The sequence below is a fragment of the Gambusia affinis genome, linkage group LG10, assembly GCF_019740435.1.
Source record: "Gambusia affinis linkage group LG10, SWU_Gaff_1.0, whole genome shotgun sequence".
Classification (NCBI taxonomy): Eukaryota; Metazoa; Chordata; class Actinopteri; order Cyprinodontiformes; family Poeciliidae; genus Gambusia; species Gambusia affinis.
The window spans coordinates 1,205,745-1,229,648 of record NC_057877.1 but is presented as its reverse complement, the minus strand read 5'-3'; the positions used below and the strand labels follow the sequence as shown (position 1 = coordinate 1,229,648).

General features: G+C 41.5%; 1 protein-coding gene across 7 annotated transcripts in view; it reads left to right on the top strand.

The window, feature by feature from the left end:
* LOC122837974 (inactive N-acetylated-alpha-linked acidic dipeptidase-like protein 2) overlaps positions 1–23,904 on the top strand; it is a 321,561-nt gene that overhangs the window by 276,489 nt on the left and 21,168 nt on the right. For all 7 annotated transcript variants that reach the window (XM_044128206.1, XM_044128210.1, XM_044128205.1 and 4 more), the window contains one exon: positions 21,392–21,485. In XM_044128206.1, the coding sequence (XP_043984141.1) occupies positions 21,392–21,485 (94 nt within the window). The remainder of the gene's footprint in view (positions 1–21,391; positions 21,486–23,904) is intronic.

Genomic DNA, 23,904 nt, shown 5'->3' with positions numbered 1-23,904 from the left:
CAAAGAATGTAGAAATTGTTGCTTTGTTCTGAAAGAAAATAACCTTCCATTGTGCAAGTGTGAAATAGAAAAGCATTATGGAATCAGCTGCCTTGAAAACTGAAGTGGTCTTCCAGTCCTAACACTTCACTGGAGGACAGAGCAGATATTTGCCACCTGCTCCAAGGGCTCAACATAAACTGATAAAAGTATCATTCCCGTGTGACAAATGAGACCTTAATTGTCAAAATCCAGTGGCTTGCAAAGGTATTCATACCCCTTTAATTCGATACTTAACATGTAGAACTAAAATCTAAATGTTTTTATATTTTGAAAACATGTAGATCTTTAAATCTACGTTTTGCCATGAAACAAAAAAACATGGCAAAACTCGTTTTGCCATGTTTTTTCTACCATTTGAAAAGAAAAAATATGATTGTTTTTTTTTTCTGGAATTACTTCATATTTTATTTAATCAGTTCTTCAAAAAAAAATGTTTCTTTATAATTGTATTGATTTTTTTTTCTGTGTAAAAAAAAGTTTAAGTGATATTACAACACTCAGGGAGTTACCACGGTAACCAAAGAGCCAGGTAAATGGAACTGGGTTAAAGTGTTACTGATGTAAGAGTGGTGCAGGCTGGCTACGAAGCATGAGTAGGGTGTTGTGTTCCACAAAACAAACACCTTAACACAAATGCTAAAACACAGAAGATGCATGAAAGCATTTGTTACTGTCTGCTGCTCCTTCCTTGTTTAATCTATAAATGATGAGTGCAATTTACTTCAGTTGTTCACACTGCCAACGAATGGAACTCCACAGCTACAAATCTACTACTTCCACCACACAATCACTGACGCAAATGAAAACAGCTACACTAATCTTATTCTGATGTTCTGAAAATACACTCTACCCTAACCAGTTTAAAGTACAACACACACACACACACACACACTGGACCTTTGTTACTTCCTGTTCTTGGTGCCCTAATCAAAGGCTCGTAAGTGAAATAAAGTTGTGGTTCCATAATGAGCAAGAATACAGAGCACCTAACAAAAAAACGTTTGTTACCATCGAACATGAAGGTATTTGTTTTGATTGTGGCTATATTTGGATCAGAATTTTCGGACTGTCTAATGCCAATGACACCACTAGAGGGCAACGACAGTGGCCACGTGGGATATTTCCCCTGAATTAAAAGGAAATGTGTTGTAACAATTAATTATTCATGTGTTTATTTAAGCTTTCAGCTTTGGTGTGCAACTCTAAAATTATCAAGATCTGGCTGCTACTATTAAAACTTTTTTGCAGTTCCATGCTTCTGTGGGTGCATCACTGGCCAAGTTTCATTGTTGCATGGCACAGCAAAGGAGCAAAAGCATCATTTTTTGTTTACTGAGAAGCCTAAAAACAAAGAAGCACAGGTTGTACTATAACCTGATGAAATGTGCACACACAGCAGTCTCTGAGCCTAGAGCTGAAAGCAGCACAAAGCAGGTTCTGACTAAAGCCATTTAGCATTTATTTCTGAATTAATAGCATTTACATCTGTTAACAGTTGGTGAAGTGGAGAAAAGAGCAATAATGAGTTTACAAAATCTGTTTTCGTCTGTTTAGCAGGAGGCTGTCAGAAGGTGGAATTAGATGTTAGCCGCAGCAGTGAAGTCAGTGGGGATGTGGGGGGCTCTGGGGCTTTTCCCAGCTTACTGCTTGCTCAGACTTGAAGTGGAGTTTGTTACTGGAGGTAAGTTTTCTTCCCAGGCAGAGAGTAGAGCGGACACTAATGGTTTGGTCACTGAGTCAAGCTAATGTCAGTTTTACCAAGCCTTAAACGCTGAACGGTCCTGCTGCTCCATGGTAACAGCCCATGTTGTCTGTTGCTGATCAGCACACCTGCCTGTTACCATGACGTCACACGCTCATACATGATTATCAGATGCTCTCAAACAAAATCACAGTTTTGTAACATAGTCTGTATGAGGGGAAGTGACATGCTTTTTTAATGACCTTTTTGCAATTGCAATCTCTTGTTACTTGAAAAAAGTAATCAGATTACAGTAATGTATTACTTTAAAGTAAGATTTTAGCTTTTCGCAGACAATTATGATCCTATCTCCAGCAAATACCAAGGGTTAACTGTAATTTAAAGGAACCCTTCCTGAAGCACACAGCATACACAACCACACACACGCACACACACAGATATAACCATCTGCCTTTGTAAGGAACATGGCTGCATGCTGCTATTGCAGTATCAATCTTCCAGGCTACATATGTCTCGCAGTGCCAGGCAGAGACAGCAGGCGCCAGCATTTATGGTCACCAAAGTGTGAATTCATTAGCAACATGTGTGGTGGCTCTCTTTCACTTCTATCTAATATGTCACACTCTATGATCTAACAAGGCCTCGAGCTGATGAAAAAAAAATCCAAGATGAAGCAAAATCACTCTCTGGTACATCCCTAAATTGTCCCGCAGCACATCGGCTGAGTCTAAATGGAAGCTGTTGAGCTGTTGTCATTTTCTTTCTATTTTTTTTTTTCCTTTTTCTTTATGGAATTCAGTGGCAAAACAAAACGTTAAGAACCCCAATGAAATCTACCTTTTATTACTAAAGTTTTAGGCTTTTTTTTGTCCAATATCATAACATAAAGACTACAGTGATTATCTATGAAAACCTGAAAAGAAAAATGTTCTCATTATTTCTTCTTTGTACAGAAATAAAGCACAGCCTAACCGCAGCGCTTATGTATGCTTGGAAGTGCTTTTCTCTGACAGAATTTTTAGTTTTTAAGTGGAGCCCAAGAACACATGAAGTGTGTTCTTGGGTTGTATGTCTGGATAGAAATACAGCAGATGGGACCATCTGTTATTAAAGCTCAAGCTTATAGAAGCAAAGCAGAGATATTTTTGGGAAAGCAGCTCAGTGCGTCGTGTGTCTGTAAATATTGCTCCTGGCAGTGGTCACAAGTGCAGGCTAAGATTTTCTATCAACACCAGTGACTACGACTTGTTTTCCCTCTGGACAAAGTTCTTTAAGTTTGAAAGAAATCTGACCTACTTATGTTTCAGACTCTTATTTTGAATTATAAAAGGTCATGTTATGTACCATATTGAGCTGATACATAAGCATGGAAGAAACACCCACCTCTTTTAAACTATGACTTTTCAGTGAGAAAAGTCATAAGTGGCTTATGAAGCTAATGTTAGCATCTGCTTTGTAGCTTATTTTCATAGCTCTTTTATGGTTTTGGAATGAGTCTGGCTGTATATAACCATGTCTACAATCTGGAGTATTTAGACTAATTATTTAAACATACAGTTTTCTGAATATATTAGCTTGCTTACTGAAATTCCATCAATTCTCATCTCCCTTCTATACTGTGTCTGGGATTTTGGCCATCGAGATTGACTTCAGGAGAATTTTATCCAATGTCAATTTTCTGCACTGTTTTAGAACTGTCTGCCTGTAGTTTGGAGTGGTTGACAGAGGTAGAGGGAACAGTGTTTCACCCGTACCCAGAGCGCCTAAAACTATGGTCCTGACCTGTGAGCTGTATAACGTAGACACATCAGGATTCCCTCAGAATGTGATAAATACCATTCAGAGTGCTACAGCCAAATCTGCTGGGTCCCTGTATGACTGTAAGTGGCAGGTGTTTGAAGAGTGGACACCTCTCTTTTCAATGTCCAGTTGGGGAGATTTTGGGAGAGGCCGACCAAAAAACATCTGTCCTTCAAGACATTGCTGTTGTTGGCATCTGCTGAACATGTTAGTGATATTCATGCTGTCCCTGTGAACCCCTCCTGGAGTAGCGTGAGTGACATGTCTCACTAGATAACCCTTCTTACTGGGGTGAAGCGAGAAGAGCTGCGTTGTGGCACAAGCATTGCTATCATCAGCCAATCAGAATTGGCGTAATGTGATAGACACTTCTGAGGAATACGCCGGAGGACCGTATCCCACAGTGACACATTTCACTCATGCAAGTAACCTGAAGTTCCTCCACTAATGTTAAGTTGGTCTGTGAGCACATCTATGAGAACGTTAAGAGAGTGAACATGCAGCAGACAAAGCAAGTGTGTACAAACTGTAAACAGCAGAAGTGTGGGAGGGGGAGCAGGAATAAGTAAACCAATTAAGCTTAGGTTATGTAGTTGGTGTGAACAGTGAGAGGAAATTTTGAACATGGTAACCTTTGGCTGAAAAAACCTAACTTGATAACATTGATTGACCATAAAAACATTATGTAGAAATACCGAAGCATCATCCGGAGACGTCAATGAGAAAAGTAAAACTTGGTTATGGATCTTCGAGATGGAGGTTAACCCTAAGGATGAGTCCCGGTTACTTTCTGAAGGAATATTATATGTTTTTCAATGTTTTATATTGGAGATCTCGAAACCCTGATCATAATCCCATTGAAAATTTGTAGTCAACAAGCCTTGCTCAGTTACATATGTTCTGTGAGAAACAATGGAATTGTCTGGATAGAGATGAAATTATGTTGGTAAACTTTTATTATTTGACAGCCTGAAGATATGAAGAAAACCTACTTCATATGAACTCAGTTTGACCTCAAGACAAATTAATTTAAAGCTCATCTTACTTTCCATTGTTGCTTTATGCAATGTTATTTGTGGTGATTCATTTTAAAAGCTTTTTAAAAGCCACTCTTTTGCTGTAAAGGAAAAAAAGCTAAACTTTTTTAAAGACATGTTATAAAATCAGAAAATGGAAAATGTTTACATTTCAAGGTTGTTTGAGGATAACAGGAGCTGCGTTCTGTCAGCAGCATAAAGTCCTTATCTTTATTTCTGCAGTACCCAGACAACTTCTTACTGACACATCTAATTACCAATTTTCATAATAAGTTGCTAACACACTTGAATGCTGAACTATTGCTGTTGATCAAAAAGCCCTTGTCTGGCACAGAATAGTTATATGCTGTTGCCCCTGAGGCGGCAGAGAGCTCATTGTCTCCAGAGTAGTGGAGCCACCAGAGGAGTATCTGCTCAGCTCCAGCACACCATGTTGTATTATTATCTCTATGGTTGTCTCGGTTGACCTTTTTGTCACTACGATGCCTGTCTTTCAAATTTAAGGATGCTACTTCCTCATACTAACATTACATGTTAGCAGTGAAATATGGAAGACTGAAATCTGAGTCCCACTTCATATTTTCTTTTCACAGAGAAAGCTAAACATCTGAATCAAGTTCACTGGCACAGAACAAGTGGTAGCAAACTTTGTTCCGGCATTAACTCTAAGCATAGTTTGCTGCCACTTGGAGCCTTACATGGGGCCTGAGTCCCCAAGTGAGGGGGGCTCAGTTGGGGTCCCTCAGGCTCCAAGTGAGCTGATTGTGAATATTTAGCTGAGGCCAGTTCTGTTGACTCCCCAGAAAATCTGATAATACTTTGTGTATTTTCTGAATATTTATGCTCTAACACCCAGAGATCTTGGTAAGGTGACCATATGACTAACGGAAGAGATTGTGGAGAAGACAAGTTGTGCAAAATGCCTCTCAGTTGTTCTCTGGTTAGATTCCTGTTTGAGGTAACCCCCATTTGGTCAGATGTCTTAAATTCTAGACATCAGTGATCTCACAGGACCTGAAGTGTGATACGGTTTGGAACTGGGAGCTGCCAAATTCCTCTACACTGCTTGATTTCATTAGAATGGAGCAGAAAAACATGAATGCTCTGCACAAGTGTCTCAATTGTTTAAGGTTCAGATTTGCTAACAACCGTTTTACTAATCATTTCTAAAATCATATAGCTTAGAGAGATTGGGAAATGAGGCTGATTGTGTGATTAGTAGCTATAGTACTTGGAAATACACGGTGAGTAAAGCAATCACACAACAAGCATCTGGATATTAGTGTTAATCAGTTCTGTAGCTGCTTGCAGCTGGAACTGCAATGTTCTGTGTCAACCATTACAGGTTACAGTGTTTTAAATTTACTTAGTGACAGTTTGTAGGAAATATTGCAAGTAAAATATCAACAGGGCAAAAAAAAAAATTAGTGACTTAAATAAATGAACAATATAAACACAACCTCATAGTGTTCTTTTGTTACAGCACATTTTCTTGCTCCTACTCTCAGCTGTAATAAGTGCCATTTATTTAAATACTCTTCAAATGCCTGTAAGCAATCGGCTGTTAAAACCAAAGGGTCTGGAGACGATGACCTTCTACTGCATATAAATCAGATACTAAATTAGTGTTGCTAAGTCCCAAAGTTAGGTGAAAACCAACATTGCACCACAAATAACATTGCACCTAGTCGGCATGCACTTAGGTGACAAAACTCATCACAGCCAACTGTTGGTGGAATCTTTTCATAGAGCCATTTAGATTATTGTCCATCTAATTATGATATGGCATTGCAATAGTAAGAAAGAAAGTATACTTTCACATGCCAGGGTTTTAAAAACCTCCTTACAACCTTGTAGAGCTGAGCCACGTTGAGAAACGTCCCAGTGGAAAGAGTTGTGATTAGAGGTGTGCCGATCGATCAGCCACCGATCATAATCATCTGATTTCCGTGAAAAAGGATATGTGATTGCTGATCATTGTCTCTTGTTGCCAATCACTAAAACCGATCGCATTTATCTCATTTACGTCAAACTGCTCTTGTGTACAGAGCAAGCGCAGTGTGAACGCGCAACAGTGCAAGCAAGTGGCAACAGATTATGTGTGTGGAACTATAACGCTCTGAGAATGAATGGGGACGTTTGTGTCCGAAAATTACCTTGGGGGTGAAGCACGTCAAACTGCATCAACACAGTGAAACTAATGTGGCATTTAAAAAACAAACACTTGACAGAGTTTGGCTACATCGAGGCTCACTGCAAAAAAAAGGACATCCAGAGCGGCCACATAGCAAGTAAAGCAACGCACAACTACCAACACTCACCCTAATTAGCACCACGGTCAGAAAGTTAAACAATAATCCGAAAAATAATTCAATTCTTCAAGCTGGCGGTGGAAGACGCTGGGATCTGTTCTCGCTCTTGGGCCACTGCTATGCACTACTGGTAGTAATATTTCACATACAGAGAGCCGCCCAACCTCCACCAGACAGTGAACTCTCACATCGAACGTCCGGTTAAAGCTGCAGCATGTAACCAAAAAAAAAAAAGAAAAAAGATTTTAGATATGTATTAAAATGTGTCTATATCTAAATTATGTGATTTTATTTCCATTTTGCCAGATAACATAGTATCATTTATACTTAAAGGAAAAAATGAACAGCATTCCAGGCAATCGGCAGTGATCAGTGATTGGCAGAGATCGGCCTCATTGATGATCGTATCAAATTGGCAGCAAAAATCCACATCAGAGCATCCCTAGTTGTGATGTTTGCAAACCTCTTCCCCCTTTGCTTACAAACATGTCTTTGGTAAATTTCAGTTTGAAGGACGAGTTGGTGCTAACCTTTATCTTCCCACTAGGTTTCTAGAAGGATCTAGATTCCAAAACTCCTATAATTGAATGCAGAGTGTTGGGTGAGGCTATGAAGCAGGGGGTGAAATGAGATTTGTCCCTTGAGTTCTTTAGATATTTCCTTCGCTCTGTGGGTTTAGCAGTCCTTTTCTGTTCAGTGTGTTTTCTCAAGCAGTACATTTTGTCTCGCAGCCTTGAAAGTTTCCTATGCATCATAAAAATCTCGTCTTTGCCCTCTGCTCACCTCATTGGCTGCAGATGCAGGGGATTTTACTTGCAGACTGACTTTATATGATCAGAGGCGCTGCATGAACGCTGTGATGTTTGTTTATGTACTGGAGCATAGCATCAACCTAGAAGTTAAATATCACTCCTCCTACTGTACATTACCATGCCGCATCTATCCACGCGCTGTTGTTACATAACTTAACTACTTAGTTTATGGTTTATTCATGGGGCCTATTTTTGCCCAGGCATTCTGAATGAGACCAGAATCTCTCCATCTCTCCACGAGCCCTGAGGGAAAAAACAGGCAAGCGAGCGAGCGAGATCGCAGACCTGGACAGAATTACCACTTCACTGAACGAAAAGGAGAAAATGATCCTCGCAACCCATTCTGCCTACTCCATCCACCCATCTGACCCTCATCATTTCATTTTCTCACCAGCTTCATCTGTGTACATGTGCCGGTGGGGATGTGTGGGTGCGGGTGTGCGGCGCTGCTCGGAAGGCAGCGCTGCCACTCTAGATGTCGACATGAATTTATTTACAGTATGTAAAGTAGCCTCGCAAATGATGCTACCAATCTGGATAGGACAGGAGTTGGCTGAGAGGCTGTGGTGCTTGTGCGTCACTGAGAATACAGTGCAGTCTTAGTGTGTGAGTGTGTGTGTGTGTGTGTGTGTGTGTGTGTGTGTGCGTGCGCGTGCGTGTGTGTGTGTGTGAGATGGAGAGGGGAGAGGAAGTTGAGGCAGGACGTCGCAGCAGAGCCCTCTGCTGGTGGAAGCAGCAACCATCCAGTGTGTCCTCTGGTCAGCTGTGTTTATCATTTTTACATTTTTAGTCAGTCATAACTCTATGACCGCTGACAGTGGAAGTAAATACTCGTTGCAGGCCAGGTTATACAGCTAAGCCCAAAATGATTTATATTCCTGGTTGATATAGATGTACTTTTTATTCAAGCAAGATGTTTGTTTCTGACTCAACAGTCTAAAATAAGTACCAATTTTTTTTTTTTAAAGTGATAATTACTCCACTGCTGGTGTTCACTGGTATTTTCACAAATCCTCCAGTGATGAGCTCCAAGTCATCAAATTGCTTATATATATATATTCTTATTGTACATTTGATATATACAACATTGTTTATGAAAAACTGAAGATAACTAAATACTTGTTGTGCTATAAAATGACACCATGTTTTTCTCTCCCTCTTTCCATTACTCCAGTCGGAAGAAAGACTTTGCAGCAAAAACAACCTGAATTTAATTGAATTAAGCCTTTTTGTTTCAATTCACTGTTGATTAGATCATTCGACAATTATAAAATACAGAATGTAAAATACTGACAAATATTAGAGAAATATAATGTAAATATCTGTACCTTGTCTTATAAAAAATTTTACTTTTTCCTCCCCTTCCATGTTACCCCTCCTTGAACCAGACGGTAGAACAATGCAAAAAATAAATAAATAAATCCAAATAATTTCAGTAAAAATGAAAAAAGAAGCACCACACAGGCCCACTGCTGGTGGTGGTAAGATGGGCCAGTGGTGTCAGTGTCTGGCCACCTTACCTCTGTCAGTCTGCCCAGGGCAGTTGTGGCTACTATCCAGTAGCTTGCCACCATCAGTGTGTAAATGTGTGTGTGTGAATGGGTGAATGTGGTGTGAAGCGCTTTCGAGTCCAATGGACTTGACAAAGCGCTACACGAGTACAGGTTATGTACCAATTACTATTTGCTATTTTATTACGAACCACAAGCAGTCGAGTTTCTCCCATCTGAATTTAAGACATCTAGATGTCCATTGATCTTGTGGACATGTAAGAGTATGAATGTCCTGGATTAGACGTCCATAAGAGGAAAGTTACTGATGGGGCTGAATTAAAAGATTCTTAAAACGTAAGCTTCCAGGGATGTGAAAAATATTGGCTTTAACTTTTAATGGCTAATATTTTCAGGGTCATGGACCCTGCCACAAATAAAAAAATATAATTCTTGAATGGTTTTGTGATGATAACAAAGCCCAGCCTCAGTCCAAATGGTCTCTGTGGGTCAGAGCTGTTTGGGCAGCAGAAAGGGGGAACATCAGACTATCAGTCAGGTGATCATGGTGTCCAAATTGAGAGGTACAAACGGTAGAAGTGAGAAAACATTTCTGGCAGTTTCCTGAGTACCTAAATCAAATTCATCAGCAATAGATTCTTTGGACATTGATGGTGTGTCAGAGTTGGCCTGCCTTTCAGAGATTTGATCAGCCTGTATCTGGAGGAACTTGCAGACTGGCTGACTGGATTGTTTGACTGTTTGCTGAATTTTAACAGGGGAAACCAGTGAAAGCCAGAGTTAATGGTGTTCAACTAGATCACTGCTTTGTTGAAAATGAGCCTCATTTAGCATTCCTGTCATTTACGTGAATACCACTTTCATCAGAGCTCATATATAAGGATCAAATGGGTTTTATTTGTGGTTGTTTTGCTTCCCAATTGCACTGACATTAGATTCAAGTATGCCCCCAAACAACTGTCAGCTCCCTTGAAAGTTAGATGTCATTTTTTCAATTTCAGTTTGTCTCAAATAGTTCCTGTTCGCTTGGCATTTTGAGTAGAAGTATAAAGAAAAAGAAATAAAATCGGACTGTTTTATCCAGTTTTTCATGGCCTGCTGAGCCAGTAGAGGTCTGCTGGCGGCAATATCAAAACAGAGGCAATGATGTCAACGACAGAGCTGAAGGAGACATGAGCTAAAATGGTCTGCTGAAGAGGAATACACTGAGAGGCCTTCTAGGAGTTGCTTCTTTATGACTTTCTAAATGATTGTCTTCCTGTTTGTAACAAAATATAAATTTTCAACAGTTTCAACAGAAAAGATTTAGAGAAAAATGTTTAATTTGTTGCCAACAGATTAAAATGTTATTATTGCATTAGCTGCCAAGCCAGTATTTTAAGTGTTAACTAGGGCCAGGACGCTAACACAACACTTTTGATTAATTTATAACATAGCCTTTAACATATTAAAAATGTGAATAAACAGGTTTTTTCTAAAAAAACAAAAAACAAAATGTTATTCTGAGAAATTTGTTTGTTCACTCTAAAACTATAAACTAAAACACATTCATGGAATCACAATATTGTAGTACTTGTACGTTTCGGCTTATGCCAGCACTATTTCCCATGGTTGCTAGGTCGATCTGAGTTTAGGTGCGTTACTGTGCATTTATCTTGTTAACGGAACTCTGCATGCAGTGGGTGTGTGTTCCAGGGGAAGGTGTTTGGGGTGGGACGGTTTTTTTGTTGTTGTTGGATGCTCGCTTACTCTGGTGTGGACACGTAAAGTTTGTCTGCATCGGAGTTAGAGCACATAAACCGCCCAGCTGTACTCCTGTTCGGTTATCTTCATTAAAGAAGGATTAACATTATTCCCTCCTGGAGTGGTTATTATCCTGCACCTTTACAATCCATCCGTGGACCCCGTTTTACACTGGTGTCAGAAGTGGGATTTTCCGGACTGGATTCAAGACACGGAGGGACGTCTTGGGTGTTTTTTTCGGATGAATCGCTCCAGTAAAAGTAAGGCGGAAGAAAATAAAAATAATAATAACAGCGGCCTCACTGTAAACACAGTAGCTAGACGTGCTGAAGCCTAAAACAAAGCGGCACAGGTGACTATAAAAAAAGAAAAAGAAAAAAAGAATAATAAATGAACAATAATAATGGATGAAAATGAGGAACTACTGGGAGCTACAGCAGCACCATCTGACCAACTTCCATCGTGGCTACAAACGTTGTTGGACCATCAGTCAAAACAGTTAAAGCAGCTGCTAACCCCAGTGCTACAGCATGTCACAGCAGAGCAAAGAGAGACATCTAGAGCAGTGCAGCCAACAACAAGCAGCCAAATCCCAAACCCTGGGGCTGCCCTTCCTCCCTTAATGTTACAGGACACCCCAGAAGCATCCAGTGTTCAACCACACACGCCTTTTACTGCTGAATTGGAAGTAATTCGGCAAAGGTCGCGTAATGCAGGCCCACCCAATACTTCAGCCATCCACGATCCAACTGTTAGACGTAGAGTAGGAGACATACATCAGCGCTCGTCTGCGGCACATCCTATTTCACAGGATGTATATGGAGGATTTGGCCAGTCTGAGAGTCGGCATGAGGTGACAAGGCAACCCCTACATGACGCAGCCAAAGTTAAGCTGGCAACATATGACGGCAGAGAGGACTGGGACTCATTTTTGCTTCCCTTTGAACGTCAGGCTCGTAAATGTGGATGGACAGGGGCAGAGAGAGTAGATAAGCTTCATGAATGTCTTCGTGGGATCGCAATACGTTATGTCTGCTCCTTACCTGAACACATCCGTGAAGACTACACTCTCCTCAAAGAGCAGCTTACTCAAAGATTTGGAGTAAAAGACCCCCCCACCACTGTTCGCAGGAAGTTGGGAGAGCTGCGTCAGTGCAAAGAATCACCAGCAGAGTTTGCAGAGGAAGTGCGACGCCTGGTGAGTTTGGCATATCCAGGAACAGATTTATTACTCCAGGATCAGCTGGCAACTGATGTCTTCCTGAAAGGCCTAAGGAACCAAAAAGTAGCTTATGAAGTAATGAATTGTGACCCTCCATCATTGGCTGAGGCACAAAAGCTCGCTGAAGCCCACGAACACAATTTTAAAGCAACTCTGGGTCGTGAGGCTGAGATGAGAGCAGGGAGGGCCCGGCGTATTTCCTGGGCTGATGAGGGCGGAGATGTTCTTGATGACTTTTGCCCCACCTCCAGACGCCTCCAGAGCCCAAAGTATGTAACAGAGGATCAGTTTAAAATGCTTATGGACGAAGTAGAGCAACTAAATTTAAAGTTAGAACGCCTTCAGACCGTGTCAGCTGATTGTGGAACTGCTACGTCAGTCTATACCAACAGAAAACAAGAACAAGAAAGTGACAAGATGGCATCACGGCAGCTACCTGCTCAAAATTCCCGAGCCCGGTCACCAAGCCCAAGCCAAATGAACAACCCCATCTGTTTTCGTTGTGGTGAAGCTGGGCATATGATGAGGGAGTGTTCAAGATCACCGAGTCCAAGTCGGCGCAGAAACAATCCCAGGGAGTCTACTTCCGAATCTCACAGGGGCGTCGAAAGTAGGGAGGCTCAGCACTTCGCACCACAACTCGGACGTACAACTAAAAAGGGTCCTAGCTTACAAGTTGACATGACTGTCAATGGCCTACCTGTTAAAGCAGTTGTTGACACTGGCGCAGAGGCCACAGTAATTTCAGAAGAAGTTTATAACCTGTTGCCACAGGAAGCAAAGAAGCCGCTCAAGAAAACTTCTCTCCGTAATGCGGGAGTGGGAAGTAATATGCCTGCTCTGGGTGAGTTGGAGGTGACATTAGGAATCGGGAAACACAAGTTCAACTGGATGGTTTTTGTTGGGCAGATTCACGATGCCCTGCTCCTAGGCCTTGATGCAATGCAGGCAGCCAAGATGACCGTCTTTGCTGGTCGCCAAGTATTTGTGGGTAAAGAGCCACTTCCAGCTTGTGTCATTGGAGGAAGTGAGAGTGACTACTCTGTGGCCCGTGTGCTCCTGGAGGACAATGTCACACTACCACCAGAAAGTGAATGCATTGTCTGGGGAAAAGTTGATAAACCCAAACCAGGGCTTCCAGGTGTCCTGGAACCACTTAACATAACAGAAGCTGTCTCATCAGGAAGTGTTGCCATTTACATGAACCCCAGAGTTCCAGTTCGACTTTGTAATTTCTCAAATACCAACGCATCATTGCCCTGTGGAGTGTGTGTGGGCATTCTAGTTGAAACCTTTCCGGATGACCCCCTTATAATGCTGGATTTGAATGAAAAACAACTACCAACCATGGCAGTGGAAGAGAACAGCCACACAGATAGCCCAAAGGTTGGAAGAGTTGAGAAAAATGCTCTAGATCTACCAGAACACCTTCAAGCCCTCTACACAACATCCAGTGAGGCGCTCAGTGGAGATCAGCAGGTGAGACTAATTGAGCTGCTCTTAAAATACCAGTCTCTCTTTGCAGCCAATGATACAGATCTTGGTCAGCTCTCTGCTGTTACTCACAAGATAAACACTGGAGACGCAAGACCTGTACGGCAGCCAGTCAGACGGACGCCATTGGGCTTTCAAGGTGAAGATGAAAGGCATCTCAAGGACATGTTGGAAGCTGGAGTAGTGGTACCATCATCTTCTGAGTGGGCTTCGCCAGTGGTACTCGTTCGTAAAAAAGATGGGGGGGTGCGCTGGTGTGTGGATTATCGACGCCTAAATTACCTCACTCTGAAGGATGCTTATCCACTGCCGAAGATGGAGGAGTGTCTTGATGTGCTGGGAGAGGCTACCATCTTCTCTACCCTCGATCTTCAGTGTGGGTATTGGCAGATCTCTGTAGACCCAAATGATCGCTGTAAAACAGCATTTATCACCCGCTACGGCCTCTATGAATATACCAGGATGCCCTTTGGCCTGTGTAACGCACCTGGCACCTTTCAGAGAGCTATGGAGCTTGTTTTGCGAGGATTTCAGTGGAAGATCCTCCTTATCTACTTGGATGACATTATTGTACTGGGCAGAGGTGTGGAACAAAACCTGCAACACTTGGCTGATGTTTTTGAACGCCTTCATAGCTATGGTCTAAAGCTGAAGCCAAAAAAATGTCAACTGCTAAGAGACAAAGTTCTCTTTCTTGGGCATGTGGTCAGCGGAGAGGGAATAAGTCCCAACCCAGAGCTGATTAAGGATGTACAGGAGTGGCAGCCTCCCGCTAACACACAGCAGCTGCAAGCTTTTCTAGGACTATGTAACTACTACCGCCGGTTTGTATCTGGTTTTGCAGAACTTGCTGCCCCTCTTAATCTCCTGAAGAAAAAAGCTGAGTTCCAGTGGGGTGAGGCTCAGCAAGAAGCCTTCCTGCAACTTAAACATGGACTGACTGTCGCACCTGTCCTGGCTTACCCAGCAGCTGAAGGTGACTACATCCTGGACACTGATGCTTCCAGTTCTAGCATTGGTGCAGTGTTGTCACAGGTCCAATGGGGGGAGGAAAGAGTCATCTCATATGCGAGTAACCACCTCACTCCTACACAGCAGAGATATTGTGTGACCAGAAGAGAGCTGTTGGCAATCGTAAAATACACAAGACAGTTCCGCCACTTTCTCCTGGGCAGAAAGTTCCTTCTTCGAACAGACCATGGAAGCCTAGCTTGGCTCTTTCGCTTCAAACACCCTGAAGGACAACTGGCTCGATGGCTTGAAGAACTAAGTCAGTATGATTTTGACATCGAACACCGCTCTGGTCTGCAACACTCAAATGCTGATGCACTCTCAAGACAGGCTACAGAAGGGTCAACAAACTGTGACTGTTATCAAGCGGGCAAGGATGTAATGGAGCTTCCCTGCAGAGGATGTTCTCACTGTCAAAGACTGCACAAACAGTGGGCCAGATTTGAAGAAGATGTTGATGATGTTGTCCCACTCGTCATAAGGCATGTGACAGGGGAAGAAGTTGGAAGCAGCACACAGGAGCAGCACCAGGCCGAAGCTGAAACTCAAATTCCCCAAATAAACTGGATGCAAACTCTTAGCAGCCAGCAGCTTTCAGCAGCACAGAAAGAGGACACTGTACTTTCCGTCCTACATAGCTGGAAGGAAGCAGGGAGTCTTCCAACAAAGGATGAAGTTGCAATTGAGAGTCCAGCAGTTAGGAAGTACTGGCTCTGCTGGTTACAGATAGAACTCCATCAAGGGGTTCTATATTATCGCTGGGAAAATGTGGATAACTTAAAACCTTCCTTGCTGCTGTTGGTCCCTGCTTCAATGCAAATGGAGGTTATGCAGGCCTGCCATGACCCACCACTTTCAGGGCATCTAGGTGAAACAAAGACCCTCCAACGTCTTAGGCAGAGCTTCCATTGGTATGGCATGGGTAGTGACCTCCACAAATACATTCAACAATGCCCCCAGTGCAAAGGCCTGAAGTCAAGCAGCCCCTCGAAGAAAGCTAAACTACATTGGCAGGAGCACCAATGGACCGGTTGCACCTTGACATATTGGGCCCTTTTCCCATCTCAAGTTCTGGAAATAAGTATATTCTTGTCATCATGGATCAGTTTACGAGGTGGGTTGAGGCTTTCCCAGTTCCAGATCAAGGAGCAGAAACAACTGCCAGAATGTTAGTCAATAACTTCTTAGCTCGTTTTGGGGCCCCATTGGAGCTCCATACGGACCAAGGCCGCAACTTCGAAAGTGTGCTTTTCAAAAGTATTTGTCAACTTTTTCAGATCTCCAAGACTAGAACCACTCCATACCATCCTGCTTCAAACGGGCAAGTGGAACGATTTAACCGCACCCTTCTGCAGATGATCCGCTGCTATGTAGACCAAAATCAGAAGAACTGGGATGAGCATTTACCTCTTCTAACAGCTGCATATCGCAGTGCACAGAACTCCAGCACCGGATTCTCGCCAAATATGCTGATGCTGGGGAGAGAAGTTCATCAGCCACAAGAGCTCTGGCTTGGTCTTGCAGAACGAACATGGAGCGAAAAGGACCCCCTGGAGTACGTTCATGACCTTGAAAAGACCCTTGGCGAGGTTCATGACATGGCACGGCAGCATCTACGTGGAGCTCAGCTCAGACAGAAGAGGACCCATGATCTGCGTGCCAAAGAATGCAGTTACAACATAGGGGATCTGGTCTATGTGAAGGACAATACAAAGAAGTTGGGCTTTAGTCCCAAATTGCAGCCCCCCTGGAAAGGTCCATGTATTATTAAAGCCCAGCTCGGACCTGTACTATATGAGATCTTAACACAACGTGGCAAAAAGGTCATGCACCATGATCAGTTGAAGCTGTACACAAGCGATGTCATACCAGCATGGGTCAGACGACAAAGACATGTGGTCCTCCCTCAGTGCCAAGATGTAGTCCCATTAACCAAACACATGACCACTTCCCCTACACCAACATCAGATGACCCTGGAAGTGACAGCGAAAGCAAAGCTCTGGTTGGCCCTCCGAAACTGTTAAGGAAAAAGGGCAAGCGTCAGGTTGCAGCCCGTCGGAGAAGGTTGGCTGCACAACATCGGCAGCAAGATGAACCACATACCTCTGGATCAGAAGGAAACAAACAAGAACCCCGTAATCAAAAGACTCTTAGGGGTCGAGAAGTACGGGCCCCTGCCCGTTATCAAAATGACTGGACTGAATAATGATCCTGCAGTAAAAGATGAGTTATGTTAAAGTTCCAATGTTTGCACTAGTAATGTTGCAAATGTGTATCTGGTTGTAACCTTAGCATGCCATAGTACTTTGATGTTCCTTGAAAAGGGGGGGTAGTGTAGTACTTGTATGTTTCGGCTTATGCCAGCACTATTTCCCATGGTTGCTAGGTCGATCTGAGTTTAGGTGCGTTACTGTGCATTTATCTTGTTAACGGAACTCTGCATGCAGTGGGTGTGTTCCAGGGGAAGGTGTTTGGGGTGGGACGGTTTTTTTGTTGTTGTTGGATGCTCGCTTACTCTGGTGTGGACACGTAAAGTTCGTCTGCATCGGAGTTAGAGCACATAAACCGCCCAGCTGTACTCCTGTTCGGTTATCTTCATTAAAGAAGGATTAACATTATTCCCTCCTGGAGTGGTTATTATCCTGCACCTTTACAATCCATCCGTGGACCCCGTTTTACAATATCAACAATTTGTGCATAGAGTAAAACACTTAGCATGCTATAGGTAAATGTTATCATTTAGTCTGGTTAAAAGTGAGTATTGCTCGGTCAATGAATGACTTTTATTCCAGAGGGAAACAGTAACGCCTTCATGAGCTCAGAGGTTCAAACTGATGGATAAAGAGGATGGATGCTATCTGCTGAAATTTCTTGCCATCTTCCATGTGTTTTCAGCAAACAGTTGAGACAGAGGTGTTTTACCTGCCATTCCAAGTATTCTTAAAAGTTTGTCTGTTACTCTGCAGCTCATGTGACCAAACCAGCCGATGAGATGAAAAGTTAACATTGTCAACATTGTCTTCTATACAAACTGGAACCACTTTGAGGTCTTGTTTAGGTCATTTAATTAGCTTTACATCCTTAAGAAAATGAAAAGTGATTAAATAATAAAGACTTTGTGGTATTCTGATTTAGTAATGTACTCCTGCTATTAGTTGTGTTATCACCCCCACGCCTCTAGAGGCCCGAAAAAATCTGACTAAGAAGCAGATTTAGAAGTGTACAGAAAGCTACACAATTTGGTGAAAACCGTGAGCTGTGCTGAAGTAAATAAAAGAGACGAGTTTAAAGCCATGCCGAGAGTTCAACTTCTTCCTAAAGGTGAAGCTATATTACATATATCAAAAGAAAATAAAAACGGGAGATTGGGAATAATATAAGAAATAGCGCCCCCTTCACTTGCGGAGTACAATGATCCCATTTCCAAATAAGGTGTGAGACTGACAGTGGTCCATCCCCACTCTTTCTGTTTGCTGCAGCGAGGTCCTTCTCAGAAAATGGCAAAATACTTCCTGAAAACACGTAATACTGCCACTTTAATGATGCGCTGAAAAACAGCCACTGACTGTGAAATCTTTTTAAAATTTGAAACACAAAATAAGCCAGAAGGTTTCACAGAAATTAACATTTCCTTTTGTGAATTTTGATTTTTGCTTCTGACCTTGCAGGACAGAGCCTTACTAAAGCACTCATTCAATACTCTGCAGTGACCCTGCTCGAGAGCCACTCCGTTAAACCAGGTTATCACATAGAAAGCTGCACTTAGAAATGGCTAAAACTAATTTGCTTCACTGCAAGTGACACATCAGTTCATTATATGTCAGATGGGAAGTGCATTCTGGATGGAATAATAAGAGACAAAAACAAGTGGTGTTAGAACAGATGTTGGGGTTAGTTTGTTATATTTTCCACACCCCACCAACTGTCACATTTCTTCAGCTTGGACATTCTTCTGCTTTCTGTTTTGTCACAGCCCCCGTTCTGCTTTTTTTCTCCTGTCATTATCTCCTGTCTCTGTGTTGCTCTCCTCCCTTGCCTCTGCCTTCGAAAGAGATGATCCAGAAATAAGGCCATAAATAAGAAATCAACGGCCTTTTCTGTCCCCCCACATTACAGGCTTTTGATGAATGTTTTCTGCAGTCGTATTACTCACTGGCTTCAAATCAATGCGATAATCCTCCCCTGCCCCCACTCCGCCAGATTGATTTTGGTGGCAGTAACAACAGCGCAGAGGGGTACAGAGCAGATCTGTACACTGTAAGCTCTTTTCAAAATACTTGCAAACGAGAGTTATATAGGTGCAGCTGGTTACAGTTAGCAGAATAAATGAGCGCCCACAAATCACAGAGGCAGGAAAGCCAGTATAACTGATCTGTAGTGGAGATAGCGATGGATTTTTAAATCTCTTTATCCCCATTCATCAGGCTCTAAAAATGGAGGCAAGGCAGTTAAAGTTCCATGAGGTTGGGTTTGAAATTATTCAATGAGTAATTCAAAGTTGTCAGCGGAAAGGCAAGGAAAAAGAATGCATTTGGTAAAAGAACACTGTGTATCAATGCCTTCAAGTTCATACCACCTGAAATGAGTGTCATGGTTGCTCTGGAGGAGCTGCGTAACTCAGGTGAAAAAATATGTCCGTATGGTAGCTATTAGTTGTGCACTCAACAAATTTCTACTTTTATACAAGAGACACATGAAGAAAGTCGTTGTTTAATAAAATAAGTCCCATTTTTCAGTTTGCCACAAGTAAATGTTTTTTGCACTAGAACCCAATTATTCATTTCCTCTTATAACACAGCTGCCATTTTATTGATAAGACAACCTACGGTTACACAGATTCTTACATTTTGAAATGAAACTGAATCTGTCAAAATGACAAAAGACTAGACCTAACATGATCTAGATGCTTGTTTCCATCCTGATACACACCAATCAGAATCCACTGGCAGATAACTGGGAGGTTGTAAAACAAACAGAGCTGCAGGCGTAAAAGTGGACATGATGTCTCTTGTTCTTGTTACCGCGGTAGACATATTTTTTGATGCTATGCCGCTTCCAATGCGTGCTGTATTGCTGGCTGAATATGTGTTGTGTCTGTGACAGAGGAGAGCCAACAAATAGGGATAAAAGAAGCTCTGCAGCAATTTTACTGCTGGATTTTACAGCTTTGGTATAAACATAACAATATGGCAGATCCTAGAGGAAGGAAACAGCCAGCTTGTAAACATAAAGAGATGTCCCCGGGCTCTCAAGTGTTAGAAAAGAGAGGCGATGGATGGATGGATGGATGGATGGATGGATGGATGGATGGATGGATGGATGGATGGATAGATGGTTGGATGGATGACAGAACTTTGTGTTTTTCTGTATTTTGGGAATCATAGGGGATATGGGGAAATAAAATTGAAAGTTGCTAAATTTTATACATTCCATTTTAAGTTGTACCATGCTACACAAAAATAATTAAGTGTATGATTTTGGCAGAAGAAGAATCACAAGGATTTTTGCACAAACACAAAAAGTGGCCATTAGACATAGTTGTTGGGAACATTGGACATTTTCAGGGATGTGAGAAAAGTATTTTTGGCCAGCTTTGAAATATTAAATAAGCACCCATAAGCAATCAGCATACAGAAGCCAGAATCAGTCCAAAATGGTTTGACTATTTCCCCTTGCCATTTGGCTCTGTTGGAGTTTTTGGGGTGATAGATCAAATCCCAGCAGTCAACAGGTCAGCAGTGCAGGGAAATATGACATATCTGCTGGTTATAACAAGGACTGAGGCATATTAAGCAGTAATATTTAGATAAATCAGCTCAAACATGGACTGTTAGTCAGGGATGGATAATTGTCTATGAGTTTTGCCTGACTGAGATCACATTTGTAATCTCAGATCATTTTTGTCTCAGATTTTTGCCACCCTTCATTAAAAGCGTAAACAGTCACTCATAGAAATAGTTCAGCACCTGCAAAAAATGTTCAAATTGAAGTTTATACACATGTGAGCCACTGATGGTGATGTCAGTTTTTCAATTTAGAAGATGCTGGTTTGTCTAGAAGGGCAATACATGAAATGATGGTCTGATTAGTGGAAGTGAAGTATTACCCATCCAGCAATCCCTCAGAACAGGAACTGAAGGTCAGCACGATGCAGACAAATGTGACAGGTCATGACAAAACAAGGAAGAAGTCTCCCTGGGTATTTGAAGTTACTTACAGATTCTAAGAGTGTGGATTCTCAGTCATCAGAGAGGAAAGAGGAGGCTGATAACCTAAAGGGACCTCACACAGCAAAATACCAGCGGCTGAGGAGATGTGAGAATCATGTGCAAATTCAACCCAGGAGAGGAACTGACTCCAGTTGGAAGAACCAGAGGAGAGGCAGCATAAGGTGGATTCAAGTTTTTGATTTATGTGTCTTTATTTAGAATTGTGGCTGGAAAGCAGAAGTCAGACTGACCTTGGTGTTTAGGGCTTTGCAGAACAGAACAGTTTCCAGACTTGGGGGGTGAACTGGGGACCACAGATAGACAGGATGATTTGGGGTACGCACCAGACAAAAACCATGCTTGACCAAGAGTTGATGCTCGGTCTGCAGACCGCAATGAACTTGTGGATTTTAAATCACAGATTATTGTTGCTAATATGAAATGATGAATGATTAAATTAAACTAACTTGCTTTATTCTGTGACTGTTTCTGCAGATGACAGCCGAAGCCATTCTGCGCCTGGTCAGTGACCCCGTGCTGCCTTTCTACCCTCTGGACATTGTGTTGGATGTTCAAAACAAACTTAAAGGTAAGACATGATGTAAAAATAGTGGTGAGACTTTGCAGATATTAAAAAATAGTAATAATATGAAAAGATATTTGACTTTACACGTGTGCGCTGTTGCTATAATAATATATTGAGTTCAAGAAGTATTTCTACCAGTTGCAAAGGGTTCTGGTACTTTTCAGCCGATTCCAGAATAGAGCTGGGTTTGATTATTTTTCTCCACTTTTACACATTTTCTACTTTTTCTGGTGGCCATATTGCCCTCATTATAAGAACAGAAACAGATTTAGTTAATAATGGCTCAGTTCCACTCATTGCACAAGAATTAGAGCCCTGATGCACAAATCTGGGATCCTGGAACGAGCACACCTGCTCAAACTGTCATGCTGAAATTTGATGTTAATAATTGGAGCTAAAAGATCTCCTGGAGAAAAAATTAACTTTTTAAAGTTCACCTACGAAAGCTACTGGTACAGCTAATAATAACCAAAGCCAGATATCAGGAAAATGAAGGCGGCTGAAATTCTCACTGGTGATCACTGATTACCAACAGTGATCACCAAGTAACGTTCTCTCCATGCTGTTCTGTTAGATACCCCTCTGCAATCATATGGCAGTCGGTCAATGCATTTAAACCTGTAGAAATGGTGAAGAGGAGTTGTTGAAGGTAGACTCTGGTTAAATTTGACTTGAATGTGGTATGGTTGTTGTTTCTTAACAGGCTGGTCTGAGTATTGCAGATTAACTGGAATTTGCACCCACAACCTTCTCTGTTGTTTACTTGGAATAGTTGAAAATATCCAATTGTCAGTTTCTTTTTGGACAGAAAAGCTATTTTTTAGGACACAGGAGAAGGGAAGACTGGTTTGAGATAATGTCAGGAACCTAATGTCATGGTTGTTTTGGTGTTTAGATTATTTCATTCTAGTTCCATTATTATTGTGTTTCTTGCTTCCTTATATTGATTACATCATCTTATTTCTATTTCACTGTTCAGTCTTTTCTCGGTGATTCCAGTTTATTTATTCCTTGTGTCTAGTTATAGACTACTCTTAGATTCATTCTCTTTTTTCTCCTGTTCCCATGTTCTCTCTCTGTCTCTCTCTCATTCCTGCTATCTGTTAGTCAACCAGCCCAGTCTATTGTTCCAGCATTCACACTCCCAGTATTTATTCACCTCTCTCTTATCCCCTCTTGCTGATTCCTCCCATTTATCCCACTACTTTCCTGTTTCCCTGTTTTTCATTCACTCTGGCTCCCTGTGTTTTTTAATATATATATATATATATAAGTTTTGTTCACTTTTCCTATTAAAATGCCAACATCTACTCGCCGTCTCTGCCTTGTTGCATTTGAGCCCATCATTACTACTATGTTATGACAGATAACCAAGGTATTTTCCCCTTCTAACATATCTATATACAGCCATAAATTTCATTTGATAAATTACATAGATTTTAATGCAATTCATAGTTTGTTTGTTTGTTTTTTTTCTTTTAGACATACAAAAATCCCAAGACAGGATCTTTGTATTGTGTTTCTGTACACACATAAATCTGACGCACAAGCTACATCCACAAACAACCTCTGTGGATGATGAGGTCTGGTATGCTGAAGTTGCTTTGAAATATTTATTTCTGCTTCAAAGATGATCTGATTGGACGCTGGTAAAGACTGTTGTTGTGTTGAAGTTGCTCTATAAGAAGTTAGTCTTTCAGCAAAACTATTCAAGTCTAAAGAGCATCTCAATGCTAAACATGTAGCAGTAGCACAGACTATGATGGCTGTAGAACAAAAACCAAAATGTTTCTTTTTTGAGCTCATGTGTCTGTTTGTTTTTCAATCATTTAGGAGTAAAATTGGTTTTTGAGAATGTTGCTTTTTTTATCAATATAGAGTTTTTGACTAAAATGTGATTAATGGGAATCAATTAATTACAGATCATGCAAATAACGCTGTTAAAAAATGCATCAACCTTTTTCTGTTTATGTAGTCTATAAGACATAGACCATCTGGAACAATCAGAACAGGGAAGACTGAAGGCGTATAAGTAATGTGTGCACTGGTTTGAAGATGAGTTGGTTTGTTGTTGCATGCACATTTGAACTTTAGATAGTGGCTCTCTGCGTGTTTGTTACATATAGTAATTTGCATATGTCTGCATATGCAATTTTCTCCGTTTTAAGTAAGCAGTGCGTTAGTCTGAAATGAACCCAGCCCACATTTCCATTGCCAAACATTCAGCAGTTAACATGCTGTACAAGCTCTCAGGCCTTGTGAGCAAAAATAGGCTTATCCAGTCACACTCTAAGAGCTCGCAAAGACTGTCCTTGAATATTAAAATGGCCCTTGAACAAGGCTGCAAAAAAATACAAAATAGACTTTGATGCCTGTAGCCTGCATGCTGGCATCATGCAAATTCAGAATAAACAAAGTGAAG